Source organism: Sturnira hondurensis, unplaced genomic scaffold, assembly GCF_014824575.4.
Source record: "Sturnira hondurensis isolate 20B ecotype Veracruz unplaced genomic scaffold, ASM1482457v3 Scaffold0018728, whole genome shotgun sequence".
NCBI lineage: Eukaryota > Metazoa > Chordata > Mammalia > Chiroptera > Phyllostomidae > Sturnira > Sturnira hondurensis.
In genome coordinates, this window is record NW_028091359.1 from 19417256 (window position 1) to 19430915 (window position 13660).

General features: G+C 53.9%; 1 protein-coding gene and 2 pseudogenes across 1 annotated transcript; all 3 read right to left on the reverse strand.

The window, feature by feature from the left end:
* Nucleotides 1-1480: 1480 nt before the first annotated feature.
* Nucleotides 1481-2079, reverse strand: LOC119003597 (tubulin alpha chain-like; annotated as a pseudogene).
* Nucleotides 2080-2087: 8 nt separating this feature from the next.
* On the reverse strand, nt 2088-2831 carry LOC119003606 (tubulin alpha chain-like; annotated as a pseudogene).
* Nucleotides 2832-3520: 689 nt separating this feature from the next.
* On the reverse strand, nt 3521-13573 carry SCARF1 (scavenger receptor class F member 1). Its single transcript, XM_037070050.1, has 11 exons — nt 13087-13573; nt 12716-12777; nt 12432-12533; nt 11012-11537; nt 9730-9948; nt 9203-9331; nt 8317-8420; nt 7712-7832; nt 6471-6592; nt 6242-6388; nt 3521-5591 (listed from the first exon to the last, which is right to left on the reverse strand). The coding sequence occupies exons 1-11, from the start codon at nt 13185-13187 to the stop codon at nt 4732-4734; spliced, it is 2493 nt and encodes an 830-aa protein (XP_036925945.1). The 5' UTR covers nt 13188-13573; the 3' UTR covers nt 3521-4731.
* Between the last annotated feature and the right edge of the window lie 87 nt (nt 13574-13660).

The window sequence follows — 13660 nt, forward strand, 5'->3', positions numbered from 1 at the left end:
ATTCACTCCCCTTGGCCCCCTCGGGAACCATGTCCAGGTTGACTATCCTATATCCACTGCCCTGCTCCACCTTCACCCCATTCCCGGACATCTCCCTCAGGTGTCGTGGAGGCCCTCTTCAAGGTGACGCGGTGGGCAACGCCAAGCTGCAAAGACAAGCTAGGCCACCGGGACAATGCGTGGAGTCGGGAGGGCTCCAGTTCCCAGCCTGATAAGCAGGCTAGACGTCCTCGAAGGAACTGCCCAGGCAGGCGGATGTAGCCAAGGCTCTGGTGGTTCAGCTGCCCGGCTTCGCCTTCCTAACCAGAGGAACTAGCCTGACCTCGGAGGACCCTCGGTATTCCCCAGATTGAGATTCGTCTCTTTGGCTTGCTCTTGGAGCTCGCTTATCATCCCAGGACTGTGGGAGCCCCAGCATCCTCCTCCCTGTTCCTTGTTCTCCAGTTCGAGTGCGCCCCCTGCCGCCGTGAAGCCGCATGCTCGTTCACACCATGCCTGCAGCTGTCAGCTTGGGGAATCTTTGCTCATTCCCACCAATCTTTGGTAGGAGTGAATCTTTGCTTCATTCCCACCAGTGTGCAGAGTCTAGCCCACTCGCAAGATTGCGACCACCACTGGACAAACTCTGTTCCTTCTGTCCATCGTCCTCGTAGGCCACCTGCTTGAGGTCTGTCTCCAGGCAGCTATTCATACACATCTCTCAAATTGCTCTCTCCAAAATTGTTCCTCCCTTTCTTTTTCAGATATTGACAGGACTACTTATTGAAGTTAGACACCATGAACTATCCTGTCACACCTGCTGTTATTTTTCCTCTCCACCCCACCGATTACAGCCATATCTCCTAATTTGCCTTTCTGTTCATCCAGCCTCCAGTCTCAGCCCCTGAAATCCATCTCTCCACCCCGCCCCATTCCAGTGAGCTATGGAAAATGGAAATCTGACCTCTGTAAGTCTGCTACAATTGGTCAGAAACCCTTTACCCTTTGTCCTGCAGGCTAAAATTCAAGTTCTCCAACCTGACCAACACAGGCTCCTTCCTACCCACCCACATCTTTCTCCATAGAGGTTGGTTGCCTGCCTGGTCCTAGATGCTCCAGTCATAGGGAATTGCCTGTGGTTCCCGCACGTGCTTTTCTCTCACCTTTGGCCTTCAGAGTCCCTTTTTGGACTCAGCTCCTCCAGGAAGCCTTCCCTAACCTCTCCCCAAAATACTTTCCATTTTCTTTGCTCACTGATTGTGTTATATATCTTTAATATCCTTGAAATATATAAATGAGTGAGAAAAAATGAACACCTCATTGAAAATTAGGGAAAGCCAGTAGTATATGCAAAGAAGTTCAATCTTAGAACAATCATAGAAATTCACGTTTTTTTCCTTTTTCAGTGTCTTTACTCTGAAACATGAGGGGAAAATCATATAGGTATGCATGAAAAAGACATGATCACAGGTAAAAGCGAAGAAAATCTAACCAAAAAGCTTTAAGGCCTGTCAGCCGTTGAACCTGAAGTTTTGAGGATGACATGTTGCAGAGCTGAAAGGAATGGTAAATAGTAGTATTCCTCACACTCAACAGAATTCATACCAACTTCCTGATCCTTCTCAAGGGCAGCCATGTCCTCACAAGCCTTGCTTCTTCCATGCCCTCACTCACATGCTAGTGGACAAAGGCATGCTCAGTGTACATCAGGTCAACCGTGTGGGACAGGCAAGCCCAGGCCTCAGCAATGGCTGTGGTGTTACTCAGCCTGCACACAGCTCGCTGTGCTTTGGCGAGGTCTCCACCAGATTCCACAGGGTCAAGCTGGTAATTAATGCCAACTTTGAAGCCAGTGAGGCACCAGTCCACACACTGGATGCTGTGCTTGACCTTGGTGGTGGTAATGGCAGCATTGACATCTTTGGGAACCGCATCATCATGTTACAACAGGCAGCAAGCCAGGTATTTACTATGGCGAGGGTCACACTTCATCTGGTTGGCTGGCTGAAAGCATACATTGGTGATTTCTGCTACAGAAAGCTGTTCATGGTAGGATTTCTCAGCAGAAATGATGGGCATATGTGGCCAGGGGGAAGTGGATGCAGGGATGGTCTAGAATTCAGTCCAGCTGACATTTAGGGCTCCGTCAAACTTGAGGGAAGCAGTGATGGAGGACGCAATCTCACTAATAAAGCTGTGAAGGTTAGTGTAGGTTGGGCTCTCAATATCAAGGATTCTATGATAGATGTACATGGCCTGATTGTCAACCACAAAGGCCCAATCAGAGTGGTGTGGGTGGTGAGGATGGAGTTGTAGGCCTTCACTACAGCTGTGGAAACGGGTGGCTGGGTAAATGGGGAACTCCAGCTTGGTCTTATTGCCATAATTGACAGAGAGACATTCCATCAGCCAGAAAGAGAACCCAGAGCCAGTTCTACCAAACTGGAAAACCAAGAAGACTTGAAAACCTGTGCACTGGTCAGCCAGTTTCCAAATTTAGTCCAACACGAGGTCAATTATCTCCTTGCCAGTGGTGTAGTGTCCACAGACATAGTTACTGGGCGGCATCTTCCTTGCCTGTGATGAGCTGCTTAGGGTGGAAGGGCTGGCAGCAGGTACGGGTGTGAAGTCACTAATAACTGGATTCCAGGTCTATAACCACTACCTTGGGCACCTGCTTGCCAGCACCTGCCTCACTGAAGATGTGGAGTCATCTCTCCCCTGACAGTTGTCTTGTCATTTGTCATCTGGCCATCAAGCTGGATGTCATGTTGCGGGCAGTAGAGCTCCCAGAAGGCACTGCCAATCTGGACACCATCCTGGCCCATGTGGATGGAGATGCACTTATGCATGGCTGTGGGTCAAGCAGGCACAGGCAATAGGTAAACACAGGGTCCCGGTTACTGTCCCTGATAAGCTGAGAGTCAAGGTGAGTAACGCACTCGAAATTCAGATTTTAATACTATTTTTTTGCTTAAAAAGCAAAAATAATTTTTTAAATCTGTTCAAAGGTTTTAATTTTTTCATAGTTTTACCTTTCCCTAAAACTAGTTCTCAATAAAAATGAGTCATCTGCCCTGGCTGGTGTGGCTCAGTGGATTGAGTGCTGGCCAATGAAGCAAAGTGTTACTGGCTCAATTCCTAGTCAGGGCACATTCAGGAGTTGCAGGCCAGTTCCCCAGTGGGTGTCATGCAGGAGGAAACCACACATTGATGTTTCTCACCCTCTCTCCTTCCCCTCTCTCTAAAAATAAAATAAAAATTTTAAAAATTACCCATGAAAAAAGTTTTGACCTGTTACTACTTTATTTTTATTACCCTAAAATAATGAGATGCCATTTAAAACTTATCAGATTAGGTGTAAGGAAATAGATACCCCATAATTTGCGAGAATACGGAAACCATACAACTTTTTTGGAGGGCAGTTTGGAACAAGTACACAGATGTTTAATGTTCTCCATAACTCAGCGATTTCACTCCCAGGAATCTCTTGTACAAAAAAAAAAAACTTGCACAAATATAAAAAGAAACATGGACAAAGTTGTATGCTGCATCATTTATTGTATCAGAACAATTAGAAACAACCCAAGTCCCCATACGTAGGAACAGTTTAAATAACCTGTGTTCTTTCCACATGATGGATTTTCACGTAGCCATTTTTTGTAAAAAGAGGTAGCTGTCTGTTTACTGACACCATAAGATACCCAGGACGTATTGTTAAGTAAAAGCAAATTGCAGAACAGTATGCTCTTTTGTTTTCGCAAGCACAGAAAAACATCTGAAAGGAAGCATCTGAGCTGTTCACGAGACACAGCACTGGGGCAGGAGGGAAGCTGCCCTTATTCCCCGACCCGGCAAGTCCGTATGGAACTGGTTCAGAACGAGACCAAAAGGCACTCAGTGGAAAGTAAACCTGGCCCCTCCCTGGTCCCCCAGCCTCCTCTGGGGAGGAGGGAAATCTCATTTTTACTCCATACATGTCTGTGATGTGAGTCCTATTTATTTTTAACAAAGAATATTGCTTGAAAAAAAAGTCAATCTAGTGAAAAAGTAAAAAACAGTCACTGTAAAATATTTGCAAGTTATACAGAAGTTTAAAAAGATCAATCTCATCTGAGAGAAAAATGTCATTTGACACCTTTCCTTTAAAACTTTATGCACTTACATCTTTTTTAAAAAAAGTTTGTAAAACAATCACAAAATATACACAAAAGGAAGAATCCTAAACATGTATCCTGACGCAAAAAGAAATGTAATTTATAAAAAGAACACTTAGTTTTGCACTTAACGGTATAGCATGGACACTCTCCCCTGTCCCCCATACTGAATGTTCTCGCACAACATAATCTTTCATGGCTGGTTAGGAACCTATTTTTTAAAAAAAACAAAAAACTTTAACCAATCTTCAAATATTTAGGTTGTTTCCCATTTCAGAAAAATATTTCGTAAATGAAGCAAAGAATGGCCTTTTGGGGCAAACAGACCAGGACAACAGAAAAAGCCCCTGTCTCTTCCCCCTTCCTAACCCCGTCCCGTGGGGCCTCCGCCCAGACTCTCCAGACCGTCCAGGGTGCTGCCAGGGCCCACAGCCAGGAGGCCTCTACCTCCGAACGTTTCCCCACAGACGGCCAGAGGGCCTGGTAGGTCTTTCCTGGCCCTGGGGCCTTTTTTCAACACAAAACAATCTGATGCAAGGGCAGTTTGGGTCCCTAGCTCCCCATTCAGTCTTCCCACTCCCCAAATTCACGGTCCTCAGGGCTCTGGTGGCCCAGACATGGGTGCAACATTCTCATACTGGGGCTCCCCCTGCCCTTCCTCATCAGCCAGCTTCTGGGGCTCCTGTTCTGGGGGACCATCCTTGGGGGCTGGCTCCCGGACCCTCCCTGAGCTCTTGATGCCATCCCTTGTCCCCCTGACCACTTCCTCTGGCCCGGTTCCTGCAGACTCCAAGGCCCCAGCGAGCTCCTCATTTGCTGCTGAGCCAGGGCTCAGACTGGCAGAGCCAGGGGCCACCCCGGAGCTGCCCTTGTTCCGGCTCAGTGCCCGACGTGGAGGCTTGGGGATGGCACTCTTGACCTTGGGCCCTGCCTGGCCTTTCTGGAAGCTACCAAAACGGCGGAGGACAGACCGGACCGGACCCTCAGATTCCTGGGGTGTCCCTGCCAGCATGTAAATCGTGGTTATAGAACCTGAGCTTTCCTGGACATTGCCTTCAATGGCTTCCACGCGCTCAGCCACTGTCCTGCCACCAAATGGAAGCCGGCGGTGGCCAATGGCTGAATCCCTGGGACTGGCAGCTCCAGGAGGCATTTTGTCCCTTTCTGCTTGCTCAGGGCCAGTGGACTCCTCTGCCTCCTGGTTTTCAGGGCCTGGCTGGGGCCCCCGGGAGAGCCGCTTGGGCTTTCGGAGTGGGCTGGAGAGCTCCCCTGAGCTCCGGCAACTCTGCGGTGCAAACTTGGTGCCTTCAGCAAAAGAGACCGATGGTCGCTTGGCCCGTGCTAGGCTGGAGGTGCGCGGGATGGCGAATGGTGTGGAGGCATCCTCAGGGAGAGGGAAGGGACCTCCAACCAGGCTGGCCTCTGGCGACTCTGCTTGGGCTACAGGGACTATACCTGGTAGAAGAGACAGAAGAGCTTGGCCAAAGCTAACAGGTTGGCCACCCTGTCCCATCTGGCTTATCCAGGTCAGTATCTTCTGGGAGGCCTCAAAAATGGGGGAGGTCAGGGGGTGAGGATGCAGAGAGGCAGGGCAGGGCCTACCCAACAGACACTACTTCCTCTACACTCTTTTCTCTCCTCCCTCCTTCCCTACTCTGACCTAAAGCCATACATACTCTAACCAGCTTCTCTCACCTCTGGGCCTTCATGTATGTGCCCTGTTCCCTCTTTCTGACACACCATGGCCACCTCTCCCTGTCACTGGGCTAACTCCTAATTCTGCTAGACTCAACTCCAAAATCACAAGCCCTGAGACATCTTCCCTGACCTCTGTCTGCCCTGACCCAGCTGGATTACAGCCTCCCCCGTACGTCCTCCATCAAAGCGTGTGTCACTCTATCCTGTAAGTGTCTGAGGACCACCCACCAGACTAGAAGTTGGGTAAAGATGGGAATCTATCTTGTTTCCATTTTATATACCACAGTAAAAGTTTGTACACTTTATAGAAGTAAGGGATGGTTATTTCTATAGGACGAAGGGGTCAGAAGGATTCCCAGACACCCAAGCAGGATTTGAAGGTGACCCAGGAGGCTGGAGGGGGCTACCTTCTTGGGGAGGCACGCAATAGGCAGGACCCTCGTCCTCCTCTCCAGACGCGGAATCAGAAGAGAAGGAATCATCCGAAGCCCAGCCAGCAGAGGGCGGCTCGATGAAGCTGTGGTTGAAGGGGATCTCCGGGTCGTGGTGGGAGACTGCAGGGGGATCCAAGTCAGGCGCAGAGCCTGATGGGAAGCCGTGCCCCATTCCAGCCCCCAACTCTCAGCGCTCACCTACCTGTCACCCAGGGAAGCTTGTGGCTGCTGAGGGAACTGCAGGGCAGTGTGGAGCCCAGGCTGGTCAGTGCCCCCCAGACCTGGAGCTTCATCCTGGACACAGCAGCTCCATCTCTCGCTGCCCTGAGGAGGATGGTCAGTGTGAGAGACCCCTGGTTGGGGTAGGACGGTAGCAGAAGAAAAGGGCCAGGACTGCCCTAGTCCCTCACCAAACCGGAGATCTGGGCCTGCCACGGAGGGCGGCGTGGCTCTAAAGTCCAACAGACCTGGTGTAGAAACTGCCCAAACTAGCTTTCCAGGCCTCAGTTACCTCATCTGTAAAATGGGGACAACTACGATCTATCAGAGCTTTTTTCAGGACCCCACATAACACCAGGCACCAGGTGGGGTTCCCCAAAATGCAGTTATGCGCTGTCATCACCCCAGCTGAGTGCCAGCTCACCTGGCTTTCTGGAAGTGACAGCACCTCCAGAGAGCCTGCCCTTGGCCTCACCCCTACACTGGGAGTGACTGCTTTGTCCCCGACAGCCTTTGCACACATCCTGGTCCTCACGTGAGGGGCCCTTCTCCCCGCCAGCTCTGTGCCCCAGGGGACAGGCTACTAGGTCAGCACATGGGAGGACATACTCAAGGGTTAGTGCACGAACTATGAGAGCACCAGACAAGGAGTCCAGAACACAGGGCTCAAACTACCAGTGACCAGCCGAGTCACCTTATCAGTGTCCTCCATCCTCTGCTAATCCTCCGGCCCCCACACCCCCCACTCCCAACCTCCGTACTGTGGTGAGTCTCCAAGGAGCAGAGAAATGTGATGAGATTTTATGAAAGACAAACCCCTTGGGAGCAACAGTCGGTAGCGGGTCACAAGCCCAAGTTCTTCCTCTTCTCCTCTGGGAAAGCCACGTTCTCTGCCTGCCCACTGCCTCGTATGTTACTCTCCTTCTCAGGGGGGTGAGGCCTGGTCTCTTCTGCTCCCTGCCCAGAGCTGCCTGCTGCTTTTGCCTTTGCACCCTCCTCCTCTGGCGCCTTTAGTTAGCAAACCCTCAGCCTTGTGCTGTGGGTTGGAGTTTCCCCAGCCTGGTGTCCCTGCTCATGTGACTCCCACTCAAGGCTTTTGAGGATGGCAAGCAGCTGACCTAATGTCTCTAGGCCAGGGCCACTGCCCACTACCCCATTCACTCTGACCTAAGTGCGTGACAAGGCCAGCCCTTCCCCACCCATAAAAGGAAAACCAGCATTCACCTGTCCTTGGGGTCCAAGCGGGCAGCCCAGCAGCAGCAGGCACAGCAGGCGAAGCCCAGGAGGAGCAGCAGCAGAGGCACAAGGATGCCGGCAATGAGGGCTGCATCCTGGCTGTGAGACCCTGGGGCAGAGGGTGGGGGGGCAGGGTTGAGCAACAGTGAAATAGTCAAGGCCTTCCTGTCTCCCATACATCTCTAGCTGAGCTGCCTCCTCCCCAGAGTCTTCCACCTGTGGGTCCCTCTTCTGAGAGACATAGAATCTGTTCAACCTGGAGGCCCCCTCCTCCAGGCAGCCACCCTGCTGGTCTGTCCTGTTCTGATGGTCCATGGTCTGTTCCCCAAGCCTTTGCCCCTAGTTCTCATGACTGATGCACATCCCAGTGTCCAGCCCCCTACCTGCTCATTTTCTGGGTGCTAGCCTGGTTTCCCAGGGAACAGACTCTGTCACATCTTCAGGGGACCCTAAAGCATTCATACAGATTTCAGGCATAGGGAATGTCTCTGAAGTGGGCTCAGCCCCCCCTGGGAAATGATGAGCTTCTGGAGCCCACGTAAAGGGCCAATCTTTCCCTGGTTACTGTACCTGCACCCTCCTTCCCATCTTACCCAGCTGGCAGGCCCCAGAGACAGGGTGGCAGGGTCCCTCTGGGCATTCACAGGGAACAGAGCAGTTGCTTCCATGGAAGCCAGATGGGCAGGAAGCATTGCAGCTGGGGGGTGACAAGGAGACAGGCTGGTGAGAAGGGATGGAGGTGGGCAGGGGGAGGGGAAGGCAGGTTTCTGGGCACTGCTCTCCACCCCAGCTGTTCAGATCTCCCTAGATGGAGCCTGGCAGACCCCTCTTGCCTCTGAGCCACATAGCCAGCACCCCTGACAGCGTTGGGAGAATCCCTCAGCCCCTAAACCCATCTTCCAGGGACACCACCCATAAGCTGTCCCGTGGCATCCAGCCCCAGCTGTAATCCTCAGGCAGAGTCCACTTACAATTCTCACCCCTTACCCACCCACCTGCAGTATGAACTAAGCAAGATGCCAATGGCATGCAGAGACATCCTCGGAGCCTGGAAGTTCGAGCCAGTTCCGGCCCTGCCGCTACCTCTCTGGGCCTTGGTCCTCTCCTCTATAAAATAGGGTCTCTTCCATGTTATACTAGATTCAGTCCCATAGCTGGAAAACCAGATACTGGAGACACTGACATGGGTTAGGGCTTCCTACCTTAAGCCCTTAGGTAAACCACAATGGGGTTTGGAGCCCTACCCCTAAATAACTTCCCCAGCTAGGCCGGGAGCCAGGCCTTCTACACGAAGCATTAATTACGCTGGCCCTCCTTTGGAAGATGCAGACCCCACAACAGGAAGAATAACTCCTCAGTAATGAGGATGCTGCAGGGGCCCATGGGAGGTGGAGAAGCCCAGGAAGGGAAGGCAAGGAAACATATTTCACAGAGGCCTGACTGAGACCCCTGCTTCTCTGTCAGGGCCCCAGTCCTCACCTGGGTCCCCAGTAGCCAGCGTTGCAGACACACTCCCCAGTTGCAGCGTCACAAGCTCCCTGAACACAGACGGGGCAGGTCGAGCCACAGCCCTCCCCGAAGGTGCCACTCGGGCAGGGGTCTTCACACCTGAGGCGAGGCAAGACTTTGAATGGGGCCCTGCCCATCTTCCCCCGTGCTTCTGGACTCAGGAACCCAACTGTGGGTCCTCAGCAGTGAAGCTCAGGTACAAACAGGGCCTTGAAGCTGGGACCAAACCCAACAGGTGACAGACCAGAGATCCCTGGAGGGAGGGGAGGAAGGAGAGGGAGGAGAGGGCAGGCAGCCTGAGTGGCAGGGAGCCAGAAGAGAACCCTGCTCAGGGCCTCATCAGTGTCCATCTCTCTCCTCTCACTCTGCCATGTGGCAGGCCTCAGAGGGCTGTGTGAGTGTGTGTTTGGGAAAAGGGACGCCTATCCCAGAGGGAGCAGCTGGGGTGGGGATCCTGAAGGAAGATGCACCTCAACCTGAGCAGGCCGGCCCCTTACCTGGGCCCCAGCCAGCCAGGGTCACAGCTCTGACAGTGCCCAGTGTCTGGCTGACAGGCCTCCCCCAGACGGCAGTGGGGGCACTGCTGCCCACAGCTCTCGCCAAAGGTGCCAGGTGGACAGGGCTGGAGGCACTGGGTCCCGTTCCAGCCGGGCTCACAGGACTCGCAGCTGCCCGTGTCTGCAGAGCATGGCTCATTCTGCTTGCAGTGGCCACAGCTGGGAAGAGAAGTTCACAGGAATTGCTCAGGCCAAATGGATGGAGTGCCCACCCAAGCCTCCAGGGGACCTGGAGAGCACCCAGGTCCCAGCTAAGTCACTGAGGCAGGTCTGAGCTTCAGCTTCCCCACAGTGTGCTACAAAGAGGCTGGACAACTTATCTCCACAGACTCTAGAGAGTTCCAGACCTCTCCTCCTAACCCCCCATTCCAGGACTCATCCTTCCCTGGGTCCCTGGGTCCCAGGGTCACCAGGAGTTAGTTAACGCCCACTACCTCATATAGAGATAAAAAATAAATAAAAAGAAAGAAAAATTTTTTCCCTTGTGATGAGAACACTTAAGATTTACTCTCTTAGCAAGTTTTCCAATTAGGTTCCTATCTTCTTAATGTTTTATTGATCCTTAACAGTTACTTGAAGTCTCTCCCTCAGATACTTAATTATCTGAAATCATACACTTTGATTAGACTCATTAGCGGAGGAAGAGGGAGGTTCCTAAAATCACTTTAGCATTTCTGGACCAGCATTAAAAAAAAAAAAAAGGCAGGGGGGAGAGAGAGACTAGAAAGCATTAGAGTATAACGACGCATGTTATAATCACATATGTATGTGTAGCAAAGACAAATGTGCTGTCTGGTTAAGCTTTTTACTTCAGTGATATGTGTACATATATGGGTGTGTGTTAAGTGGGACGTAAAACGTTTGTATTATTGTGAGCGGAGCTGGTCAAAGTTTGAAAGTCATTTCATCTCAAAGGGACTGAGCAATCATTCTGTCTCGTGATTCGTTCCTTACCCACTTCTTAGCATACTAGTAATCATATTCCTATATTACTTGCTATATTAGTATTTTGTTGTTGTTAACGGTAATCGGATGAAAAGGGAGTGAGTGGGAGGCTGGACTTCGGGGCATTGAGAGTCTTTTATCCCAGCTTCCATCCTTCCCTTGTAGATTGGTATGGAGAGCACCGCGCCGCTTTCTCCCTCCTGCCCTTCTCACTCCCTCTACCTCTCTCCCACTGCGCCCCAGTACCCCTTGCCCCCCGCCAGCCTGCCTCGCTCACCTGTGGCTGCACTGCATCCCGTAGCGGCCCGCCGGGCAGGGCAGCTCGCAACGCGCGCCGCGGAAGCCGGGCGGACAGGCGCACTGGCCCGAGGCTGGGCTGCAGAAGCCGCGCAGGCACTCACACTGCTGCCGGCACTCGCGGCCCCACCAGCCAGGTCGGCAGACGCAGCGGCCCGACTCCTGCGCACAAGGCGAGCCATTGCAATCGCAGGGAAAGCTGCAGCGGCGGCCCCACCAGCCCGCCTCGCACAGGCAGGAGCCGGTGTTCTGATCACAGCGCGCCCCCACTTTGTTGCATTGGCACCGGTGGTGGCACTTGGTCGACCACCAGCCGGGCTCGCAGTAGCAGGCCCCAGTCTTCGGGTCGCAACGCCCATGAGGGCTGCAAGAGCACTCGAACTCGCAGTGGCTGCCCCAGCGGTTGGCCTGGCAGCGGCACACACCAGTGACAGGCTCACACTGGCCGTGGGGGTAGCAGGAACAGCTCTCACGGCAGTCGGGTCCCCAGTACTGGCCTGGGCAGCCTGCTGGGCAGAGAATGGAGGGGTGGGGGAGAGACGGAAGGGGGTCAGTGGGCTCAGGCCTGGCACGGATGCAGGCTCTGGGGCCCCTCCCACAATAAAGAGGGGCGCCAGGCCCATCCTCCAAGAGCCAGGAACAGACCCCTGGAACATCTGGCATCATATCCTCCGGGTGCAAAGCTCACTTCCTGCTCCAGACTCTGAACTACAAAAGCCCTCAGCAGTGACCCAGCCTCCCACTTCACGTTCCTCAGCACACTTAAAGATGCTGAGTAGGGAAGGGGCTTGCCCAGAGTCACACAGAAGTGTGTGTGTGTGTGTAGGGGCTTCATTCATGCCCCTTCCTCCCTCCCACTGGGCTCCTCCACTGTGCTGGAGATGCGCTGGGCCCAGGGAAGGCCTGGATGCTGCCCATCAGGGTTGCAGGAGAAGCAGCCACATTTCCTCCCAGGGTCTCCCTCAACCCCTTCCTGACGGCTACCCTCTGGTTATCCTGCCCACCAACCCCCTTCCCATGCTCTTATTTCTGCCAGAGAGGGCAGACAGCCTGGCCAGGGCCTTCCTTCCGCCGCCCCCCGGCCCCCACCGCCATGTACAGGTATATGTTGGGGAGACCAAGAATGCATCCATTTTGCAATTAACAGGAATGTCCAGAAAGTTTTCTGAGTTGAAAAGGAAAGTGAAGGGCCCAGAACTGACACTGTGCATAGGGCTTTCTGGTACAAGTAAAAACCAGATGAGTCAGGGCATCTCCCAGGAGTGTCACTTCCTGTCCCTGGGCCTCAATGTCCTCAGCTTAGGAGGCTCTGGCCCTGCTGTTCTAAGGTCATGACGATCCTCCCTGCTCTCCTAGGCTTGCCCAGCAACCTCATCCCCTGGGCGAGACTCAGGACTCACGGGAGTTGCACTGGGCCCCGAAGAATCCAGGTCTGCACCGACAGAGGCCTGGTTTCACGCATACTTCGTCTTTCCGGCAGGCGTCGGGCCCCTCGCAGATGGCTGAAAAACACCCCACCCGGGTCAAAAAGACTGGGGCTCGACCAGGGGATCTTCTGCCCTCTCACTGGCCCCTGGCTCCCCTCAGGGCTGGGTGTGTGTGCCACAGGAGGGACTCTAGTTCCCGGGCTCAGGAGGGGAAACAGGCCCCAGGAGGGGTGGGGGTTGTTGTCTCGGCTACTCACGGATGGTGCACTCTTGATCTTTCTGCCTCCAGCCTGGGCAGCACTGGAGCTCGGCAGAGGGGCTGTGGGGCAGAGAGGGGTCAGCAGGGGTGCCGCTTGGTTTCAAAGGTGCTTCACTCTCTCTGGCTGAGATGAGGGAGGCTGCCTCGGCCCATCGGGCAGGCCTAGCGGTGAGTCGCAGCCCCACTGACTCCAACCATTTCCCTCTCCTTCCCTGGCCTTTCCAGACAGTCCTGTCCACCCCCGACCCCGGCTCTTCCCAAGCCACCCTCCCTTCAGCCCCATGACCTCTTCCCTCACTTCCTCCTCCCCCCCCAGGCCTCAACACCAGTTTGGCCACCCACCCCCCATCAGACTCCCACAATATCCACCTGTTGGCCTGGCAGACATGCTGCCCATTAGGGTCCAGCTCAGACCCCTGGGTCCCCCGAGTCCAGAGCAGTAGCAGTGGGAGCAGCAGCAGGGGCCCCATGGCAGCCAGTGCAGTGATCGGGTTGGAGTTAGTCTGGCCCCCACAGCTCCCAACCCCCTCCCTGTTTCCTCCCAAGGCTTTTCCTGAGGAAACCAGGCGGGAGGGGCGGGCTGCCCTGAGGCACCTCCCTGAGAGGGTGGGCACAAAGGTGCTGGGGCGACTGGCGATCCTAGAGAAATGAAAGGGAAATGAGGGCCAGTGCCGGTGCCAAGTTGGGGCGTAAGGGGCTGGTTTTAATCTGGAGGGGGGAGATGAAGCTGTAAGTCATAGGGTATTGGGAACAGGTGAGGGGATGTGGTGAGGGGGGGCAGCTATAGTTTCCCATTAGGCCGTATCCTCAGTGAGGCCCAAGCTGGGAGAAGCCTCCCCACCCAGTGACAACCAAGGAGACCCTGTGAGGCGGCCTCAGCCCACCCTCACCCCCGGCCAAGCAGGATGGGTGTGGGGGGGCGGGCAGACCAGTGACAGACAGA

Excerpts from the sequence above, each read along its gene's own strand:
- SCARF1 (XM_037070050.1), bottom strand. The coding sequence starts at position 13,187 with ATGGGGCCCCTGCTGCTGCTCCCACTGCTACTGCTCTGGACTCGGGGG. Across the intron at positions 9,949-11,011 it reads GGGATGCAGTGCAGCCACAG|CTGTGGCCACTGCAAGCAGA; the intron begins GTGAGCGAGGCA and ends TTCTCTTCCCAG. Across the intron at positions 8,421-9,202 it reads GCTGGCTACTGGGGACCCAG|CTGCAATGCTTCCTGCCCAT; the intron begins GTGAGGACTGGG and ends GTCACCCCCCAG.